We start from the raw sequence: 21,534 nt of genomic DNA, 5'->3' as shown, positions 1-21,534 counted from the left end.
TTACCATTAACAACAACTACAACAACAATATTAATCAGAACAACAATACATTAAATCAATGGTAGTAGACCAGTGTCAATATGACTTGAGAAGACATATGACCTGGTATGAAAGACAAAACAAAACTAAGCTAAATGGGAAATATTATCAACATTACTTTGCATTTTTCACTGGCTGTCCCTCAGGCTGTGGCAGGAGGACACATATTTGGCTGCCAAAACTGCACATTTTGGCTTTTCACCCAATAAATATTTGATTTTTTCTTCATCTTTTATAGTTTCAAATTCTTTGTATTGAGTTATAATTTTGGGAAAGAAATATGCTCTTAGGTCTGAGTATTTGTCACAGTGTAGTAGGAAATGCACCTCTGTCTCTACCTCTCCCACCTGGAGCAGAGTGAGCACAGCCTGTCCTCTCTGGGCAGCCAGGTTTGTCTGTGACGACCGGTCTCTATAGCCAGACTGTGCTCACTGAGTCTGTACCTAGTCAATGTTTTCCTCGGTTTTCTATCAGTCACAGTGGTCAGATAGTCTGCCACCATGTACTGTCTGTTTAGAGCCAAATAGCATTGAAGTTTACTTTGATTTTTTGTGGTGTCTTTCCAATAGGTGATATATTTTTCTTTTTGTTTTGTGATGATTTGGTTGGGCCAGATTTTCTGAGGGCTGTCCCGAGGCTCTATGGGGTTGGTTTGGGTTGGTGAACTGAGCCTCAGAACCAGCTGGCTGAGGGGACTCTTCTCTGGTTTCATCTCTTGACATTGTAGAGCTGTGTGATGGAATGTTTTGGGGTCACTTGTTTTTAGATGGTTGTAAAATTTGATGGCTCTTTTTTCTATTCGAATGAGGAGAGGGTATTGGCCCAATTCTGCCCTACATGCGTTATTTTGAGTTTTTCTTTGTACTTGCAATACAGTCTTGCAAAACTCTGCATGCAATATTTCAATTGGATGTTTGTCCCATTTGGTAAATTCATTATTAGAGAGTGGACCCCATACTTCACTGCCATATAGAGCAATTGGTTCTATAACTGATTGAAACATTTTGAGCCAGATTCTAATTGGAATTTCAATTTTGATGTTCCTTTTAATGGCATAGAATCCTCTTCTTGCTTTGTCTCTCAGCTCATTCACAGCCATGTGAAAGCTACCTGTGTTGCTGATATTTAGTCCTAGATATGTGTAGTTTTTGGTGTGTTCTAATAGAACTGTGTCCAAATAGAATTTATATTTGTCATCCTTATTTCCGGACCTTTTTTGGAATATCATTATATTTGTTTTTTTTAGGTTAACGGTCAGAGCCCAGGTCTGACAGAACCTGTGGAGACGATCTAGGTGCTGCTGTAACCCCTCTTTAGTGGGAGACAGCAGCACCAGGTCATCTGCGTACAGCAGACACTTGATTTCAGTGTTGTGTAGGGTGATACCAGGTGCTGCCGATTCTTCTAATGTTTTTGCCAATTCATTAATGTAGATGTTAAATAATGTTGGACTTATTGGGCAGCCCTGTTTCACTCCACGCCCCTGAGAGAAGAAGTCTGTTTGCTTGTTGCCAATTTTAACCGCACATTTGTTTTTAGTGTACATTGATTTAATAAAATCATATGTTTTCCCTCCAATACCACTTTCTATTAGTTTATAAAAAAGACCTTTGTGCCAAATTGAATCAAATGCTTTCTTGAAATCTACAAAACACGAGTAGATTTTGCCTTTGTTTTGGTTAACTTGTTTATCAATTAGAGTGTGGAGGGTGTAAATGTGGTCTGTTGTACGATAATTTTTTAGAAATCCAATCTGGCTTCTGCTCAGGACGTTGTGTTCTTCAAGGAAATGATGTAGTCTGCTATTTATAATACTGCAGAGAATTTTCCCCAAGTTGCTGTTAACGCAAATTCCTCTGTAATTATTTGGGTCAAATTTGTCTCCATTTTTATAGATTGGTGTGATCAATCCCTGGTTCCAAATATCGGGGAAAATACCTGCAGTGAGGATAATGTTGAAGAGTTTGAGTATAGCCAATTTGAATTTGTGGTCTGTATATTTGATCATTTCATTTAAAATACCATCAGCACCACAGGCCTTTTTGGGTTGGAGATTGCATAGTTTTTCCAATAATTCTTCTTCTGTAATTGGGGTATCCACAGGATTCTGATAGTCTTTGACTGCTAATTCAAGGATTTGTAATTTTTCTTGTATATCTTTTTGTTCTGGGCTCTTTGTTATATTGCTGTAGAGGTTTGCAAAGTGATTTCTCCACATATCCCCATTTTTGGATAGCCAATTCCTCATGATGAGGTTTGTTTAATTTATTCCAATTCTCCCAGAAGTGGTTTGATTCTATGGATTCCTCAATTCCATCCAGCTGATTTCTAATGTGCTGTTCCTTTTTTGTTCTTAGGGTGCGTTTGTATTGCTTCAGTGTTTCCCCATATTGAAGACATATATTTTTGTTGTCTGGTTCTCTATGTTTTTGATTAGATATATTTCTCAATGACTTTCTTAGATTTTTGCAATCATTATCAAACCATTTTTCATTATCTGTTATTTTTGGTTTGCTCTTATGCTTCTTTAGATTAGCCAAGGAGGCTAATTTGTCAAATATAAAGTTTATGTTCCTAACGGCCAAATTTACACCTTCATTGCTGAAGGAGAATGTTAAGGCTAAAAAGTTATCCAGGAGAGATTGTATTTTTTGGCTACTAATTGCTTTTTGGTAGATGTCTGTACTGTTTGCACTCCATCTATAGGCTTGTTTAGTACCATGTAATTTATTGGGCCGTGATGCTTCATGGTTGGGTTCTGCTCTTCTCAGATACACTGTGATTTTACTGTGGTCTGAGAGAGGTGTTAGTGGGCTGACTGTGAAGGCTCTGAGAGACTCTGGGTTTAGGTCGGTGAGGAAGTAGTCTACAGTGCTGCTGCCAAGGGATGAGCTGTAGGTGTACCTACCAAAGGAGTCTCCTCTCAGCCTGCCATTGACTATGTACAGACCCAGTGTTCGACAGAGCCTCAGGAGCTGTACTCCGTTTTTGTTTTTCACTTTGTCATAGTTGTTTCTGTGGGGGTATGTGGGGAGGGAAAGGTTGTTGCTTCCTGGTAGGTGTTTATCCCCATGACTGTTAATAGTGTCTTGTTCTTCTGCTGTTCTAGCATTCAGGTCTCCACAGACCAGTACGTTGCCTTGGGCCTGAAAGTGACTAATCTCCCCCTCTAGAATGGAGAAGCTCTCTTCATTGAAGTAGGGTGACTCTGAGGGGGGAATGTATGTGGCACAGAGGAAGACGTTTTTATCTGTCAAGATAGCCTCCTTGTTGATTTTTAACCAGATAAAGAATTCTCCTGTTTTGATCAATTCGATTGAATTAATTAGTTCGGATTTATACCATATTAGCATTCCCCCTGAGTCTCTGCCCTGTTTGATTCCTTTTAATTTAGTGGATAGTATGATTATCTCCCTATAACCTAGTGGACAGCCAGTGGAAACATCACCTCTGCACCATGTTTCCTGTAGTACTACAATATCAACATCATCAATTTCTTTCAGGAAGTCTGGGTTTCTGCTCTTTAGCCCAAAAGCAGAGGACTTCAATCCTTGTAAATTCCAACATGCAACGTAAAAAGACTTCATAACTTTTCTTTATTTTCTTTTCTTTACCTTTCAAAATGAGACAAACACTCACAATCCAAGAAGAACCATTAAAATAGGATTTTTCAATTAAAGTAAACTCTTATTTTGCAAATGTAATTTGTTTATCATTTAAGATAGAATTTGTGTCATGCCACTTGGGTGGATGTAGTGTGAGGATGGTGGAGTTCATGTGCTCATCTTACCCTGACCCTCGGCCTATCACATGTGAGCATAGCAGACTCAGCATGTGTTTAATGTCACTCATTTGGTTGGTGGGGGCTGGGCCAGTTGCTCCTCTCACAGCCTGTGCGTAGCTCTGCCTGCTGGGCTGTGGCTCCTTCAGGTGTGGGTCTGCGGTGGGGGGCAGGGGGGTGGGAGGCCTCGTCTGGGTGGCTCTGAAGCTGGGCTGGGGTGGTCTGTGCTGCGCTGGCTGTGGTGGGCATTGAGGTTGGTGGTGCTGTGGTCGTGGCTGGGGGGTCCAGGGTGCTGGTCCGGGGTGTTGTCTCGGTGATCTCGGCGGGGTGGAGATTGCTCCGCTGTTCCTGGGTAGAGAGGTCGGGCTGCGGTTTAAAGCGACGTCCTTGAGAGTCTTGGCAAGGATGGGGACTGTCTCCCTGTACAGGTGAACATGGTCATAGAGACAGTCCAGATCGAGATGTCTCTCTCTGTCTCTCTTCCTGTCTCTGTATCTCTCTGTCGCGCCGTCTCTTCCCTCCCTCTCTCTCTCTCTCTCTCTCTGTCTCTCTTCCTGTCTCTGTATCTCTCTGTCGCGCCATCTCTTCCCCCTCTCTCTCTCTCTCTCTGTCTCTCTTCCTGTCTCTGTATCTCTCTGTCGCGCCATCTCTTCCCCCCCTCTCTCTCTCTCTCTGTCTCTCTTCCTGTCTCTGTATCTCTCTGTCGCGCCATCTCTTCCCCCTCTCTCGCTCTCTCTCTGTCTCTTCCTGTCTCTGTATCTCTCTGTCGCACCGTCTCTTCCCTCTCTCTCATCTCTGTTGGAAAGGATCTAACTCTTTGTTGTTGTGTTTGATTCTGAAGTGGTCTTGGTTGTGCCCGTAGTTGTTTTTCCTCACGCCATCTTTTATTTTTCATCATGGAAACCTCAAGACGAAGTGTTCCTCTGTTCCACAGTGGTAGGACATGACCTCATCCTGTAATATACTCAGGGAGAGGTTTAGTTGGCCAACATCAAGGAGTCACTACTGAATCTACCAGGGCCACAGAGAGTCTGTTTGTCTACCTGTCTGTCTGCCTGCATGTTTGTGTCTGTCTACCTGTCTGTCTACCTGTCTGTCTACCTGTCTCTCTGCCTGCCTGTCTGTTTGTCTACCTATCTGTCTGCCTGCCTGCCTGTCTGTCTGTGTCTGTCTACCTGTCTGTCTGCCTGTCTGTTTGTCTATCTGTCTGTCTGCCTGCCTGTCTGTGTCTGTCTACCTGTCTGTCTGCCTGCATGTCTGTTTGTCTACCTGTCTCTCTACCTGTCTGTCTGTCTGCCTGTCTGTCTACCTGCCTGCATGTGTCTGTCTGTGTGCGTGAAAACTCCACTTATGCGTCTGTCTGTGTGAAAACTCCACTTATGCGTCTGTCTGTCTGTGTGAAAACTCCACTGCTCCTTCACAAACAACCTCAGTGATAATGCTCTAAAATACACTGTCCTTCTATCCCCAATACACACTACATCAGTCCCTGAAGAACCACAGAGGTTGTTAGAAGTTGTCCTTATTTCCTGGCTATCCTCTCGGTCCCTAGAGAAGTCAGACAGACAGGAAATACAGTAGGACTCTGTGAGACGGGTCACTGATCACAACATCCTGTCCTCCTGTTTGCGTTAGTGTTATTGTCCACTCCACTCTTCAGTCTGCCCATAACTCTCTCTGGTCTCTTCCACTCCAGTGAGTATAGCTGTCAGGCCAAACACAACAGACAGGGGGACAGGGGAAGCTGATTTAAAGCGACCCGCCTGCTAGTTTTTCTTCTGTGCGATATTATGCACTATTCAGTTTTGATGAATAACTTCCAGGTAGGATGAGAATAATGAGAGCTTTGTGTGTGTGTGTCTTTTTATGTGTGCGTCTGTATATGTGTGCATTATATGTGCAGGAATGTGTGTGGGTGGTGTCAGAACTGTAACAGAATGTGCTGAAGCAGTACATCAGCCCACCATGGCTGATGACTATAGATGCTATGTCGTAAGGTAGCTAGAGGGAAAATGCATCGCCCGAACTTGGACTTCCGAGACCCTCCTGGACCCTCCGATTAAAAGTCTGATTCTCTACTGACTGGAGCTATCCAGGCTCTGCAGTGCTGTGTCTCCTCTCCACATATCTGAATCCATCCCTCTTTGCTCGCACTCTCTCTCTCTGTCTCTCTGTCTCTCTCTCTCTTTCTGTCTCTCTATCTGTCTCTCTCTCTCTGTCTCTTTCTGTCTCTCTCTCTCTCTCTCTCTCTCTCTCTCTCTCTCTCTCTCTATCTCTCTCGCTCATACTATCTCTCTCTGTCTCACTCTTTCTCTCTCACTCTCTCTCACTCACACTCTTTCTCTCCTTCCCTTGTTCCTTCATTCTGTCAGGCTGGTCTGTGATCACAGTGAACAGCTGTCAGACTGGGCCTCTCAGTGTGTGGTGTGTGTATGGAGGACAGTGAACGAGAGCACATTCCTGTGGTCAATAGGGAGTCTGTGAATCCTCTTCAGAACAGAGAAGAGAAGCATGCTTGTGATGTCGTGTCTGTGTAGTGTGAGTGTATGTTTGAAAGGGAGACAGTGAGAAAGAGGGAGAGAAAGTTGTGTGTGTCTGCTTGCCTGAATGTGTTTGTGACTCATGCCCGTGTTTGAAGACACAGTCAACTTAGTGTATGTAAACCTCTGACTCACTGGAATTGTGATACAGTGAATTTTAAGTGAAATAATCTGTCTGTAAACAATTGTTGGAAAAATGACCGACTTGCCAAAACTAGTTTGTTAACAAGAAATGTGTGGAGTGGTTGAAAAACACGTTTTAATGACTCCAACCTAAGTGTATGTAACTTCCCACTTCAGCTGTAGCTATGGATGTTGTGTTGCTTAGATACAGAGGTAGGGCCACTGGTGTGAGAAAATAGTGTCATCGTTTTGGACTGTTTAATTAGGACTGTTTAATTAGGACTGTTTAATTAGGACTGTTTAATTAGGGAGTGACACACACCATGGTGTGTGAGCGGTCTCTATGAAGAGGTTTCGGAGAGGTTAAGGTCAGGAGCAGGGTCTGGTGTGTGTGTGTGTGTTGGTGTGAGTGCGGGGTTGGGTGGGGTCGGCGTTCCCAGTCAGTGTTCGACTGTAATTATGCGAAAAGCAGCAGGGTTAAGCGCTGAGACTGGAACACCAGGACAGACAGGAAGATCATAGCCGATGGGACAAACCGCTCCGACTGGGGATGGGAATACTCATGGGAACAGGGATCAGCAGGCTCCCTCTGGTCTAGGAAATGGGGATTGGGTTTTGGGATCTTTCCGGAGTTATCCCAGGAAAGTGTGGGAAAGTTTTAGAGGGATTCATCCTTCTGTGAAGTATTGTTGTTTATGTTAACCAGTTTTTTTACAGTCATACTCCAGTTGTGTAACTGTGATCGGGATACTCCCTATGAACAGGGCATCCGATTGGATGAGACAAGGGGTGTGCCGTGTGTGTGTGACTGCATCATGGAATGTGGTTGCTGGTGTTTGATTGGCTGTAATTAGAGACAAATAGCGACATCACATCCTTTAGGCTGTTGACCTTTAACATCTACTGTGTCTGATCCTTTTCAATCTTAGAGGGATCAGCATAGGATCAACAGGCAGACAGGACCAAGAGCCGAAACGTGTTGATCTTACTTTTAACAATAAATAACTCCCACTGTCCTCCAGTTGCTGAAATTCCCTTTTATTGCAGTTTGTTCCTAAATCTATGCAGCTTGGTTGGAGAGTGAGATAGTGGCAGTGTTTCCTTCCACAAGACTCCAGACAGAAAGATAGATGGTTGGATAGATGTGATATTAGGTTGTATTGGCAGTTTCTGCTAGACACTTTTTCTAAGCAAAAGTTATCCTATAACGTGTGAACCACACATGCACTCACTGTGACGTGCCTCCTAACGGAGGGAGGTGCAGGAATCAGGAGCAGGAGAGCAAGGAAATCCCAGTGGCAAATCATGTTTATTGAGCAGTCCCAACTCAACTACAACATGGGACTGAAACAAACCCAAACGAGGTTGCCACACACACAGGGAATAAAGCGCTACACACGGAGGAGAAACCTCTGCTCCTAAACTCACTACCAAACGGCACAACTGCCGTGAGAAAAGAAACCCTGTGGTGCAGACACGCACCCCTAAATAACGTAACCACAGAAAACAATCCCTCACAAAGACTAGCAGGCAGCGGAGGTAAATATACCCACCGAAATCAACTAACAAGACACAGGTGTAAACAATACAGACAGACACAAACGAAAAGGAAAAATGGATCAGTGGCAGCTAGTAGGCCGGCGACGACGACCGCCGAGCACCGCCCGAACAGAGAGAGGAGCCACCTTCGGTGGAAGTCGTGCCACTCACATGCGCTCTCTCTCTCTCACACACACACTGTCGGACGTCCCCAGGCCAGATCTGTACCAGCTTTTAGTTTACAATGAAAATGTATGGTATGGTCACCATAAACGTATAAGTCTGCATCTCATATGTCATCCTATTCCCTATATAGTGCAATACTTTTCACCAGGGCCAATATGATGTGTGTGTGTGTGTGTGCGCACGCGCTTTCCTGTTCCTGTGTGTGCGGTTATGTCATCTAGTACTTAATCCAATCCAAATTCCTCAGCCTCCAGTCAATGGAAGAGAGAGAGAGAGAGAGAGAGAGAGAGAGAGAGAGAGAGAGAGAGAGAGAGAGAGAGAGAGAGAGAGAGAGAGAGAGAGAGAGAGAGAGAGAGAGAGAGAGAGAGAGAGAGAGAGAGAGAGAGAGAGAGAGAGAGAGAGAGTGGGGCTGCAGTGGATACAAGAAGGTCTTTATGATGTCTGAAACTTTTCTCCATTACTCTCTCTCTCTTTCGCTGTCTCTCTCTCTCAGCTTGTTTTCATGTTTGGGGGATGACATGAATTGTTTAAAAGGCAAGACTTTGACTAGTATATGAGCAGGAGACCTACAGACAGGAGGAAGCAGGTAGCATAGTGGTTAGAAAGGTGAGCCAGAAGCCAAAGGGTTGCCAGTTTGAATCCCGGGCCTGAGGGGAAAAATCCGGCGGGAAGTGAGCCGGCAACCAGAGGGTTGCTGGTATCAAGTCCTGGATGCCATTGCCTGCTGTTTGCCCTTAATCAAGGCACATAACCCCCACAACAACAGCTCCCTGGAAGCCCAGTGTGGCACCTCTCCAAAACATGTGTGTGTGTGTGTGTGTGTGTGTGTGTGTGTGTGTGTGTGTGTGTGTGTGTGTGTGTGTGTGTGTGTGTGTGTGTGTGTGTGTGTGTGTGTGTGTGTGTGTGTGTGTGTGTGTGTGTGTGTGTGTGTGTGTGTGTGTGTATATGTATGTGTGTGTTTTGGTTGGGTTAAAAGCGGAAGTCAAATTTTGCTTGGACTTTGTGTTTAATTAACCAATAAAGTGATCTTAATGTTTGTAGCCTTAGTTTTCCTTCTACACATATGGCTGCAGTATAGAGAAGGAACAAAGAGCAGTGTGTAGGAAAAGGACAATTCTAAAGTACGAGAAGAATTCAAACCAAACTTGTTCAGATTATGTAGGGAAAGCGAAAGTTTCCTAAAATCCTCCTGTTACATACTGTACTGTGTTAATGCACTTACCTGTAATGTTAAAAGGGAAGCCACGCCACTGTCTTAAAGGGATATATTGTTATTTTCCCGGCAGATTCCCAGAGTTTCCTGGACAGTAGTATGAACCAGACTCCAGTGTCGTCGGAAGGACAGCAGTTCCGCTCTGAAGTGTCCGTCACTACCGCTTCCTGTCAGAGAATGTTCGGATCCATGCGCTCTGTATCGTCAGGCAGCTCCTTCCCTCACACAGACAGGTACTGCTGGCAATCACACTCTAACGGGTGTCTCTCTCTCTCTCACTCTCTGTCTCTCTGTTGGCAATCACACTCTAACATGTGTGTGTGTGTGTGTGTGTACTATACTGTAGCTACATCTGTGTTTGTATCTGACCCTGCCCTCCTCTCTCCTCCTCAGCCAAACTCCACCTCCAGTGTGGCTGGACAGGACTCCTACGTCCCTGTCTTCCCCATCCGCTTCCCCCTCTCTGTTACCTCTCAGCCTCCCCAATGCCCACAGCTCTCCCTGGGAGGCCCCGGGGGGCCTGGAGGGGTCTGAGGACCTGAGCTGTGATGAGAGGAACAAGGGGTACCAGAGCCAGGGGGATTTAGCCTCTCTGCTGTTGGGGAATGGAGGTCTGGGACTGGAGCACAGCCTGTTGAAGGCAGTGGAGGGGCTGGGGGGCCTTGATTTAGGCCTGAACCTGGGTCTGGACCTGGGGCTTGGAGAGGGCAGACTGGGGGAACTACCACCCCTGCTGCCTGAGAAGAGGGTACCGGGGCTAGGCTTGGGTGGGTCGACGTCCCCCTCGTTCAGTGGGTTCTCCAGCCCCCACAGTGGTAGTAGTCTCAGCATCCCCTTCCCCTCAGCTATGACCCCTGACCCTCTCATGACCTCTGACCATCTCAAAGGACTCAGCGCTGGTGGTGTAGCCCCCTCGCCTGGATCAGGTACACACACACACACACACACACACACACACACACACACACACACACACACACACACACACACACACACACACACACACACACACACACACACACACACACACACACACACACACATACAGTCCCTCTGCTGGCCCCCATGTTGTGTTATAAACATACACAGTATAGACATGTATACAGTACCAGTCAAAAGTTTAGACGTTCTCTCAACCAGTTTCATGAGGAATGCTTTTCCTACAGTCTTGAAGGAGTTCCCACATATGCTGAGCACTTGTTGGCTGCTTTTCCTTCACTCTGCTGTTCATCTCATCCCAAACCAACCATCTCAATTGGGTTGAGGTCGGGTGATTGTGGAGTCCAGGTCATTTGATGCAGCATTCCATCACTCTCCTTCTTGGTCAAATAGCCCTTACACAGCCTGGAGGTATGTTTTGGGTCACTGTCCTGTTGAAAAACAATTGATAGTCCCACTAAGCGCAAATCAGATGGGATGGCGTATCGCTGCAGAATGCTGTGGTAGCCATGCTGGTTAAGTATTCCTTGAATTCTAAATAAATCACAGACAGTGTCACAAGCAAAGCCCCCCCACACCATCATACCACCTCCTCCATGCTTTACGGTGGGAACCACGCACCTACTCTGCCTACTCTCTCACAAAGACACTGCAGTTGGAACCGAAAATTTCAAATCTGGACTCATCAGACCAAAGGACAGATTTCCGCCGGTCTAATGTCCATTGCTCGTGTTTCTTGGCCCAAGCAAGTCTCTTCTTATTATTGGTGTCCTTTAGTAGTGGTTTCTTTACAGCAATTGGATCATGAAGGCCTGATTCACGCAGTCTCCTCTGAACAGTTGATGTTGAGATGTGTCTGTATCTTGAACTCTGTGAAGCATTTATTTGGGCTGCAATCTGAGGTGCAGTTAACTCTAATGAACTTATCCTCTGCAGCAGAGGTAACTCTGGGTCTTCCTTTCCTGTGGTGGTCCTCATGAGTGCCAGTATCATCATAGCGCTTGATGGTTTTTGCAACTGTACTTGAAGAAACTTTCAAAGTTCTTGAAATTTTCCAGATTGACTGACCTTCATGTCTTAAAGTAATGATGGACTGTCATTTTCCTTTGCTTATTTGAGCTGTTCTTGCCATAATATGGACTTGGTCTTTTTACCAAATAGGGCTATCTTCTGTATACCACCCCTACCTTGTCACAAGACAACTAACTGGCTCAAACGCATTAAGAAGGAAAGAAATTCCACAAATTAACTTTTAACACGGCACACCTGTTAATTGAATTGCATTCCAGGTGACTACCTCATGAAGCTGGTTGAGAAAATGCCAAGAATGTGCAAAGCTGTCATCAAGGAATTGAGTGCCTACTGAAGAATCTCAAATATAAAATATATTTAGATTTATTTAACCCTTTTTGTTCAACCCTTTTTTGGTTACTACATGATTCCATATGTGTTATTTCATAGTTTGGATGTCTTCACTATTATTCTGCAATGTAGAAAACAGTAAAAATAAAGAAAAACCCTGGAATGAGTAGGTGTGTCCAAACTGTTGACTGGTACTGTATGTTAACTCCATACATACAGTACATACAAAGACAATAGCATGCCTGATTTCACACACAGTCATACTGTCGCACACAGTGTTCGCTGTAAATATGTGTATCTACTGTACCATCGTGCTCTAATCTCTAGAATGGGAGAGTCAGACTCAGTGGTTGTCTTTGCCTGTGCGTTGTGTTGCAGACCTGTTTGCCAGTAAGCAGCACACTGTGAAGTTTGTTCAGGACACATCCAAGTTCTGGTACAAGCCTGACATCTCCAGAGATCAAGGTAAATATTTTCTCTTAATATTACACGTGTGCTGCAAGAACTGTGTGTTAGTGAGTGTGTGTGTGTGTGTGTGTGTGTGGGAATAGGGTGGCCATTTGGGCCATTTGGGACACAGCCTGAATGACATATGGGTGTTGTGACTTTCTGTGTAAGACATGTGTTTTGTCCCCTGTGGCGCTCTGTAGCTATCACTATGCTGAAGGACAGAGAACCTGGATCTTTTGTCGTCAGGGACAGTCACTCGTTCCACGGAGCCTACGGATTGGCTATGAAGGTGGCCACACCCCCTCCCTCTGTCCTGACACAGAGCAAGAAAGGTTGGTGTCATAGGCAACATTTCTGTGCATCCCAAATGGCCCGCTATTCTCTATTAAGTATAAAGTACGCTACTTTTGACCAGAGCCCTATGGGATTAGGGTGCCATTTGGGACACAGCTTCAGAGAGGTCCATCAGTTCTAACATGGTCTCGTTAGATTAATTTCAGCAAGCCATGAAACCCACCATCTCAGATTGTTCTGAATTGGTTTCTGTAGACAACATTATTTTGTTGAAAGACAATTTGAACTCTGAGAATTTAAGGTAATTGATTGAACCCAAATTGGCCATTTCAATTTATACGATTCATGTAATATTCAATTGATATAATACCCATCATCCGATTTGTACCAAACCTCTTCTTAACAATGATTAAGACGCGAGGAATCCAAATAAATGGTAAAAAGCCACGCATGAACCCCCCAAACCCCACACCAAGCAGACAATATAATTTCTCTATCTTTATTAAGTAGGATGAAGCTGCGGCTTGGAGTAATGGTTATTTGTTTAAAGTTGAACCTTTATTTAACTAGGCAAGTCAATTTAAGAACAAACTCTTATTTACAATGACAGCGTACCCCGGACGATACTGCGCCAATTGTGCACCACCCTATGGGACTCCCATTCACGGCCGGATGTGATACAGCCTGGAATCAAACCAGGGACTGTAGTGTTGGCTCTTGCATTGAGATGCTGTGCCTTAGACCACCGCGCCACTCGGAAGCCCAATTCATACTATGTAATGTATTCTCAGTGAATTTGGTGATGTTTTTTTTCCTTTTCAGAGGAATTAGCCATTGAAGTTGCTTGCATTTTTCCCCCATACATTGGTGTGAAAGTACCACCGTTTTTTCCACTAGATGCTGCTTTCTGCTTCTGCCACACACATTTATCCATCAGAAATCCTATTTCTTGGGCTTTTTGAGGTGGAACGACTCAGTAGTGACATTTAACCATTGTAGTTATATAGTGTGTCACTTCTGACTTATTTCAAATGAGATATGTCTATCAGTCCAGGGTGGTCTAGGTTACCCCTAGATGATGACCCTGGGTAAATTTGGTATTTTCTCCACTAATGGTTAAGGTTAGGATTGGGGGAAGGGAAGCTGATCCTAGATCTGTACCTAGGGCACTTGCCATTTCTCAACACCTCTCTGAGTCTGATATCCCTCACTGATGATGTTACTTCCTGTCTCCACAGTGGGAGGGGACCTGTCTAATGAGCTGGTGAGGCACTTCCTGATTGAGTGCACTCAGAAAGGGGTACGGCTTAAGGGCTGCCCCAACGAACCCTACTTTGGTGAGGACATATTCCTGTGTGTTGTGTGCATATGTTTACTGTATGTGTGTTGTGTTGTGTGACTATGGCCGCATTTAGACAGGAAGCCCAACTCTTATATTTCAGTAATTGGTATTTTGAGACCAGTTAGATCTGATGTGAAATGATCTAATGTGATTGGTAAAAAGACCAATTAGTGGAAAAAATATCAGAATTGGCCTGCCTGTGTAAATGCAGCCTAAGTTTACTGTATGTGTGGATATGTTCAGTTTTGATGAAATAATATACAATGTCTTTCTCTGGTGGACATACTGAGTAGTGCATCTAAACAGATCCACAATAACTAGATGGTATGTGAAAGCATCTGAGCATCTGAGTTTGTTTCCTGTTCCTCACAGGAAGTCTGACTGCATTGGTCTGTCAACATTCCATCACCCCCTTTGCCCTGCCCTGCAAACTCATCATCCCCGACAGAGGTAAGAATGTGTGTGTGTGTGTGTGTGTGTGTGTGTGTGTGTGTGTGTGTGTGTGTGTGTGTGTGTGTGTGTGTGTGTGTGTGTGTGTGTGTGTGTGTGTGTGTGTGTGTGTGTGTGTGTTTATAAATTCCCGGCAAACTCTTTTTTTCTTTCTGTGTTGTCAGATCCTCTGGAAGAGACTAGTGAGCCATCAACACAGTCAGCCACCAACTCTGCTGCTGAGCTACTCAAACAGGGAGCAGGTATTGTTTTATCTCAGCTCTCCTCTTCTCTGACATGGTGTGTGTTTCAGTGTGTCTCTGTTTCAGTGTGTCTCTGTTTCAGTGTGTTTGTGTTTCAGTGTGACTCTGTTTCTGTGTGTGTTTCAGTGTGTCTCTGTTTCAGTGTGTCTGTGTTTCAGTGTGTTTGTGTTTCAGTGTGTTTCAGTGTGTTTGTGTTTCAGTGTGTTTGTGTTTCAGTGTGTCTGTGTTTCAGTGTGTGTGTGTGTGTGTGTGTGTGTGTGTGTGTGTGTGTGTGTGTGTGTGTGTGTGTGTGTGTGTGTGTGTGTGTGTGTGTGTGTGTGTGTGTGTGTGTGTGTGTGTACCTGATCCAGGCGAGGGTGCTACACCACCAGCGCTGAGTCCTTTGAGATGGTCAGAGGTCATGAGAGGGTCAGGGGTCATGGCTGAGGGGAAGGGGATGCTGAGACTACTACCTGTGTGTGTGTGTGTGTGTGTGTGTTTCAGGGTGTGTATCAATTTTCATCGTGTACTGTGTGTGCTCCTCTGTGTGGTTCCTGGGCTCAGTAGAGCTGCAGTCTCTGACTGGGTACCAGGCTGTGTGTGTGTTACTGTGTTTAATGTGTGTGTGTTACTGTGTTTAATGTGTGTGTGTGTGTGTGTGTGTGTGTGTGTGTGTGTGTGTGTGTGTGTGTGTGTGTGTGTGTGTGTGTGTGTGTGTGTGTGTGTGTGTGTGTGTGTGTGTGTGTGTGTGTGTGTGTGTGTGTGTGTGTGTGTGTTACTGTATATGACATGTCTGTGTGTGTGTATGTTTCCCCTCCCCAGCCTGTAATGTGTGGTTCCTGGGCTCAGTAGAGCTGGAGTCTCTAACAGGGTACCAGGCTGTGCAGAAGGCAGCCAGTCTGATTCTGGCCATGGACCCTCCTTTTACCTCCACTGTGGTCCATTTCAAAGTCTCAGCCCAGGGCATCACCCTCACCGACAACCAGAGGAAGTGAGTCATACACACAAATGCATGAGCACACACTCATAATGTAAAGAACCTCCTAATTACAACATATATTATATACCTACACTACAATGCTATCAACCCTCACTGCCTGTCTCTCTCTGTCTGTAGGCTGTTCTTCAGGAGACACTACACTGTCAATACAGTCATATTCTGTGCTCTTGACCCACAGGAACGCAAGTGAGTACTGTACACTCCTTGGTGTGTGTGTGTGTGTGTGTGTTCCTGATAATCATGCATGGTAAGTGAACCTATTCTGTCCTCACCAGGTGGACAAGAGATGGCTGCTCCTCTGCTAAGTAAGTCATCCCCTCATTTCACCTCCTCTAATTCTTTCTCTCTCTTTCTCTGTCTCTTTCTGTCTTTCTCTGTCTCTTTCTGTCTTTCTCTGTCTCTTTCTGTATCTCTCTCTCTCTCTCTCTTTCTGTATCTCTCTCTCTCTCTCTTTCTGTATCTCTCTCTCTCTCTCTCTCTCTCTCGTTTTTATCTATCCATCTCATTGTTTTTCACAATTTCTCTTTCTATTATTACTCCCTCTATTACTTCTTTTTTCTGAAATATTTGCTGAATAGCACTGGGTCGTATTCATTACTACACACAATATTGAAACATAGCAAAAAGTTTTGCAATGAAAATTAGAATTTCTTATTAGACAAATTCAGGTAGGTCACTCCCCGCTTCGGCCCATTTGTTTCCGTTTCGTTCCTAGTGAATATTACTGTGGATTATTCTGTTTGGCGGTTGAAGCTGAAGGCTTACTGAGCTTCTCTGCTGTTTCTCCTGTCAGGATCTTTGGTTTTGTGGCGAGGAAGTCGATGAATGGGACGGAGAACGTGTGTCACCTGTTTGCTGAACATGACCCCGAACAACCCGCCAGCGCCATCGTAAACTTTGTCTCCAAGGTGATGATTGGCTCACCGAAGAAATAACACAGCGCGCACACACACACACACACACACACACACACACACACACATTGTTTGTCCTGCTGGTACATACAGCACTAAAATTCTGATGTAGAAGAGAAGAGACTAATGTGTTGCATTATGGGATACTACCCGCAGAAGCAACAACTTTACGCTACACACCAGGGGCCTCATTTATAAACATTGCATATACACAACATTTGCACCAAAATCTGCATGCACCAGTTTTCAACAAAAGTTATCATTTATAAAAACTTGCTGTGAGAATGTGATCCCCTCCCCGCAGACTTTAGACCATACATATGCACATCTGCTTGTGGTTGAAATATTCTATTACAAGCTGGAAAGTAAGGATTTTGTAACGTTCTGTTGACAGGTTCACAGCAATTTGCCAGTGTTTTCTCTTTCAGAAACTGACTGACAGTCCTTTTCCAGATACACCATAAATTACTGCAAAAGATTAAAACATCCTGCCAACACAGTAAATAGACCGGTAGTTTATGTAAAATATTTGACAGTATGGGTATAGGTTACAGTATTGCTGTGCGATAGGAGCGCAAAATCATTGCGTATTTAATCTCAGAGCATATACCAAGGCAGGACATAGAAATCCAATAATCTATTGATAAACTATATATTGAACAACAATTCTTGTTTTGCATGCTATGGCCTAATGCCAATCGTTCCAAATTATGCCTCAAATAATGGGCGTTATGGTCACCCTAAAAGGTGGATGGAGGGTGTTTTCCAGGCAGTTGTAAAACTGTGTGTGCGCCAAATTGATAAATGTCAATATTTCTGTATTTGTGCAGACTTTTCAGAAATGGGTCATGCAGACATCTAGTGTGAATGTATGCAATGGTTATAAATGAGGCCCCAGAGGTGTACTGTAGGGTGATGTTGCCCCCTAGACACTGATCTTGGGCTAGTTTAGCATTTCCCCCACTAATGGGGGAAGTCAGGATTGGGGGAAGGGAAATCTGATCTGATCCTTGATCTGTTACTAGGATAAGCTTTACCCTGAAGCGCATCGAGGACTTAAAAACAAAACGTTATTAATAGAACTTTTTGTTATCAGAGGAGGCTGATGGGCAGAGATCATTGTAATGGCTGGAATGGACAGAACGGTATCAAACACATCAAACACATGGTTTTATTACAAAGAGCACGTCCTCCTTTATCTCCACCCACCAGCCACCACTGCTGTTTGTGTATATATAGTCAGGATGTCATTGTAAAGGGAGGTAATCTGTCATGTATGATATGTATTTTTAATTGAGACATGTTTTTAACAAATATATTTGCTGAAATGTAATCTGTATGATATTGTCCCTCTAATCACACAGCATTACTAGTCTGTCTCTACCCGCCATGCAGAGTAAAAGGCTCTCAAGAAAGAACATGGTCACTTTTAATCACTTCAGCCAATCCCTTCGAACTCATATTATCAATGAAACACTATATACTTTACAATCCAGTGCTTGACTTGGTGCGGAACACACCAATATAAACAGTACCGGCACCTAAAATGAGTTCCGGCACCTACTTCAGTCCAAGTCATGCACTGCTACTACTTTCTTCAGAAGCTTTTCATATAGATACTGTATACTGTACTTTTCCTCTGTAAGCCATTAGGATCAACCTGTAAGCCACTAGTATCAACTGACAGTTTTTTTCAATCACTTTGGTGCTATTTTCACAAGCATGTGGTGAATTTCCTAAACTCTTAGTACAAAACTCCAAACTGGTAACACTTGTAAAGCAGCCAGTCTTAAATTCAAAACCTTTTATTTTGCATTCATCTTTCACACACAACCATTGATCCACAATATACATTTACTGTAAAATACCAGCATAACATTGATTTAATCACCAAACACAACAATTTAGTTTTTTTTAACAACCAGTTAATGCAATAGCAAACAATGCAAGATACATGTTTAAAAAATGCCCTTAAATTACAGTACTTTACACTGTTTTCACATTAGGCAATACACTTTCACTACCCATCAAAATGTACCCATCAAAAATATAAAATCAAATTTCCATAATTTCTATGTTATGTGTGATCAGAGGTGTGATCATTAAAGACATCTTTCACAATCATTGATGCAAAAAATAAATGTATATTGTTCATAGGTGTACTGTAATCATATGAAACAAATGAAATGAATGAAAAAAACAACGCTTAGTAGGCACTTGTTTTCATCAAGCCTGTCTTCTCATCAACACCGCAATGTCCTCATTCTTCATACACCTGGTAAAAAAAATTGGCACAGCGAATCCAAGCCTGACATCTGGTTTCATGTCATTGCATGGCCTGATGAGGGTGGCACGCTCATTGGAATGGCGACCATACTCCTTCCACCTGTATTCTAATTATATATTGTATTTTACAGTGTTGTATTGTACTTATGTATTGTAGGGGTCCTGTGTGGCTCAGTTAGTAAGAGCATGGCATTAGCAATACCAGAGTGGTGGGTTTGATTCTCGTCAATCAGTAACATTTGGAATTAGAATTAGGTTTCATGTGACTTTCTGAATTAACTGGAATTGACCCCAACTCTGTTTGATATACAAGAATGTGTTGACTCACTGCGGTCCCTTTGGGTAAAAACGGCTGCTACATAAATATGTACATATGTTACAGTATTACAGTACTGTATTGGCCAATGCAATTTTAGTAAATTAGTGTAACCCCCCCCCCCCCATCAAAAAGACCCCAGCAACTTCCTTTTAGATTCATGTTTACCGTATAGGGCAGGGGTATTCAACTTACCCTACAAGGCCCGGAGACTGCTGGTTTTCTGTTCTACCTGATATTTAATTGCACACACCTGGTGTCCCAACCATTTTAGAATCTATAGGTTTACCAAATTAAGAGATTATCAATTAAGAGCAGTCGGATTAAGTAATAGGTAAATGTATTTTAAGAAATGAGAAGACAATCATATCAAAAGTAATGTGAGGGTTGCATTGTGAAATTCAATGACTTTATATGAACATGTATTGCAATGTCAAACATTTATTTCTAGATGAATCACTGATTAAGTTTGGGGGAAAATGACTATGATTTTGCATGTTGTATTTAGTCAATTGAAAATATGCTTAGCGTTTTGAAACACCTGCCTTTTTGGTGATCTGTTTTGAGTTTTGTACTAAATGTTCCACATGCTTGTGAAAATTGCACCAAAGTGATTGGAAAAAACTGTAATAGTGTTCAACCCCACCAGGGATTAGCACCATATCACACGGGTGTAGGATCTGCAAACTTAGTGTGTATTCGAGATTTAAAAAGGCTTCTAAAGTTTTTAATGTCTACTTGATTTGCCCTAACTAAAAATGTGTCAACCCCAACCCCCTATAATCCACATAATAATGAACATGTCCTGTTGCTGCAGGATTAGTTTCCTGCTGTGAGAAACTGCTCCAATTAATTCCTGACGATTCTACTTACATGTTGAATCGGCTCTGTTTGATGACACCCAATAGACGATCTTCTGGCCACGGCCAACATTTGTTATTATTGTGTCTTCCATCCTAGACAAAAAATAATATTTGTTGTCCCTTTAAATAGATTTGAAGAGATTTTAAAATATATTTAACATGATGCATTATGTTTGAAAGAAGAATAACTCTGAGAAGACATGAAACCATGCAACATGGTAATGTGTTGCTCTTGAGATGAGTGTTGTAGCCATGGTAAGTATGTGAGGAAGACTGCATCCCAAATGGTAACCTATTCCCTATACTGTATAGTGCACTGAACACACATTAACGTCTAATTGTAACAGTGTCATTGGATTCAGGTTAAAAGTTGGATAAAAAAAAGAACGTTGGTGTATCAGTTGGTGACTTTTTTCAAATCCAAGCAGTTTTCCATGTTGAGTCAACATCATCACATTTATTTATTTTGTTGAAATGAATTAGAAACAATGTTGATTAAAACAGTTTGTGCCCAGTGGGAAGTAGTGCTCCTCTGGTCAGAGGTAGTGCACTATATAGGGAATAAGGTGGCAGTTGGGATTGCAGCCTAGTGCTAACCGAAGTCTCTTACTTGTCATATTGTTGGAGAGTTGATGGGCTTGGTAGGGAACACTTTTTCATACTCACATGTTTCTGTGATCCATATCTCCTACTTTTGCCCCCAAAGCACAACTTGGACACTCAATTGTAAAAATGTGTAAATTAATGTTGTATAGTTGGTACTTTAACATTATCCTCTCTAACATATTTTCGGAAAATAAAAAAAACAACAATTCATGTATTACATATATACATTCATCATATAGGGAACGGCCATATAAATATGTTGTGTCCAGAACTTCCGGATTGAGCAAATGTTTTTTCATCATCTGTTGACAATTGTTGGACAAAAACCGAATGCATATATGGTTTCATCTGCAGTCATATGTCTCTGTGTGGCCATAGTCTTTTGAGTGTTTTTTTCCAGTAGATGGCGCTGATCAATCACAAGAAAATAAACAAATGTAGGATGCCTTTGGTGTTTGTGTTTATGTGTGAGTGAGTGAGTGAGTGAGTGAGTGAGTGAGTGAGTGAGTGAGTGAGTGAGTGAGTGAGTGAGTGAGTGAGTGAGTGAGTGAGTGAGTGAGTGAGTGAGTGAGATCAATTTAACAAATCAATTTATTCAAAAATGAAAGAGAAGCAAGAGAGAGCGAGAGAGAGCAAGCTATATTTTGTTATATATTTTTTCCCCCTTTCGCTTACTTAGCTTTCGAATGCAGCTAGCTAGTTTAGCCTACTCAACCACCTGGCTCAAACAGAGAGGGATGCCATGTTAGCTAGCTGGCTATGGCTATCCAACACTGGAACTTTTCCAAGTCTAGGTTAACTTTTGGTTTTATTAATTTATAGCCACCGGGGCCCGCCGGTGTAACTGCTAAACTGCTTGCTGACTGTACTGCATGATTGTAGTGTGATTACTAAGGCGTTAGTTCTAGTAGCTATGTTTACTATGATGTCACGTTATGTAATACTCTACTCTTTAGGGGCGGAAGGTAGCCTAGTGGTTAGAGCGTTGGACTTGTAACTGAAAGGTTGCAAGATCAAATCCCCAAGGTAAAAATCTGTCGTTCTATCCATGAACAAGGCAGTTAACCCAC

The 21,534-nt window shown here is 43.1% G+C and overlaps 1 protein-coding gene across 1 annotated transcript in view; it reads left to right on the top strand.

Moving 5' to 3' along the window:
- The window catches only part of si:ch211-191a24.3 (tensin-3), a 95,151-nt gene extending 74,240 nt beyond the window's left edge, over positions 1–20,911 (top strand). Inside the window, exons 16-26 of the mRNA XM_039002765.1 lie at positions 9,495–9,654; positions 9,815–10,347; positions 12,101–12,187; positions 12,373–12,504; positions 13,705–13,803; positions 14,181–14,258; positions 14,423–14,500; positions 15,302–15,470; positions 15,597–15,665; positions 15,755–15,784; positions 16,273–20,911. Of these exons, the coding sequence (XP_038858693.1) occupies positions 9,495–9,654; positions 9,815–10,347; positions 12,101–12,187; positions 12,373–12,504; positions 13,705–13,803; positions 14,181–14,258; positions 14,423–14,500; positions 15,302–15,470; positions 15,597–15,665; positions 15,755–15,784; positions 16,273–16,414 (1,577 nt within the window). The 3' untranslated portion in view covers positions 16,415–20,911. The remainder of the gene's footprint in view (positions 1–9,494; positions 9,655–9,814; positions 10,348–12,100; positions 12,188–12,372; positions 12,505–13,704; positions 13,804–14,180; positions 14,259–14,422; positions 14,501–15,301; positions 15,471–15,596; positions 15,666–15,754; positions 15,785–16,272) is intronic.
- The last annotated feature ends 623 nt before the right edge of the window (positions 20,912–21,534 follow it).

The sequence above is a fragment of the Salvelinus namaycush genome, chromosome 10 (genome assembly GCF_016432855.1).
Source record: "Salvelinus namaycush isolate Seneca chromosome 10, SaNama_1.0, whole genome shotgun sequence".
NCBI classification, from domain to species: domain Eukaryota; kingdom Metazoa; phylum Chordata; class Actinopteri; order Salmoniformes; family Salmonidae; genus Salvelinus; species Salvelinus namaycush.
This window is presented reverse-complemented; position numbering and strand designations above follow the sequence as displayed.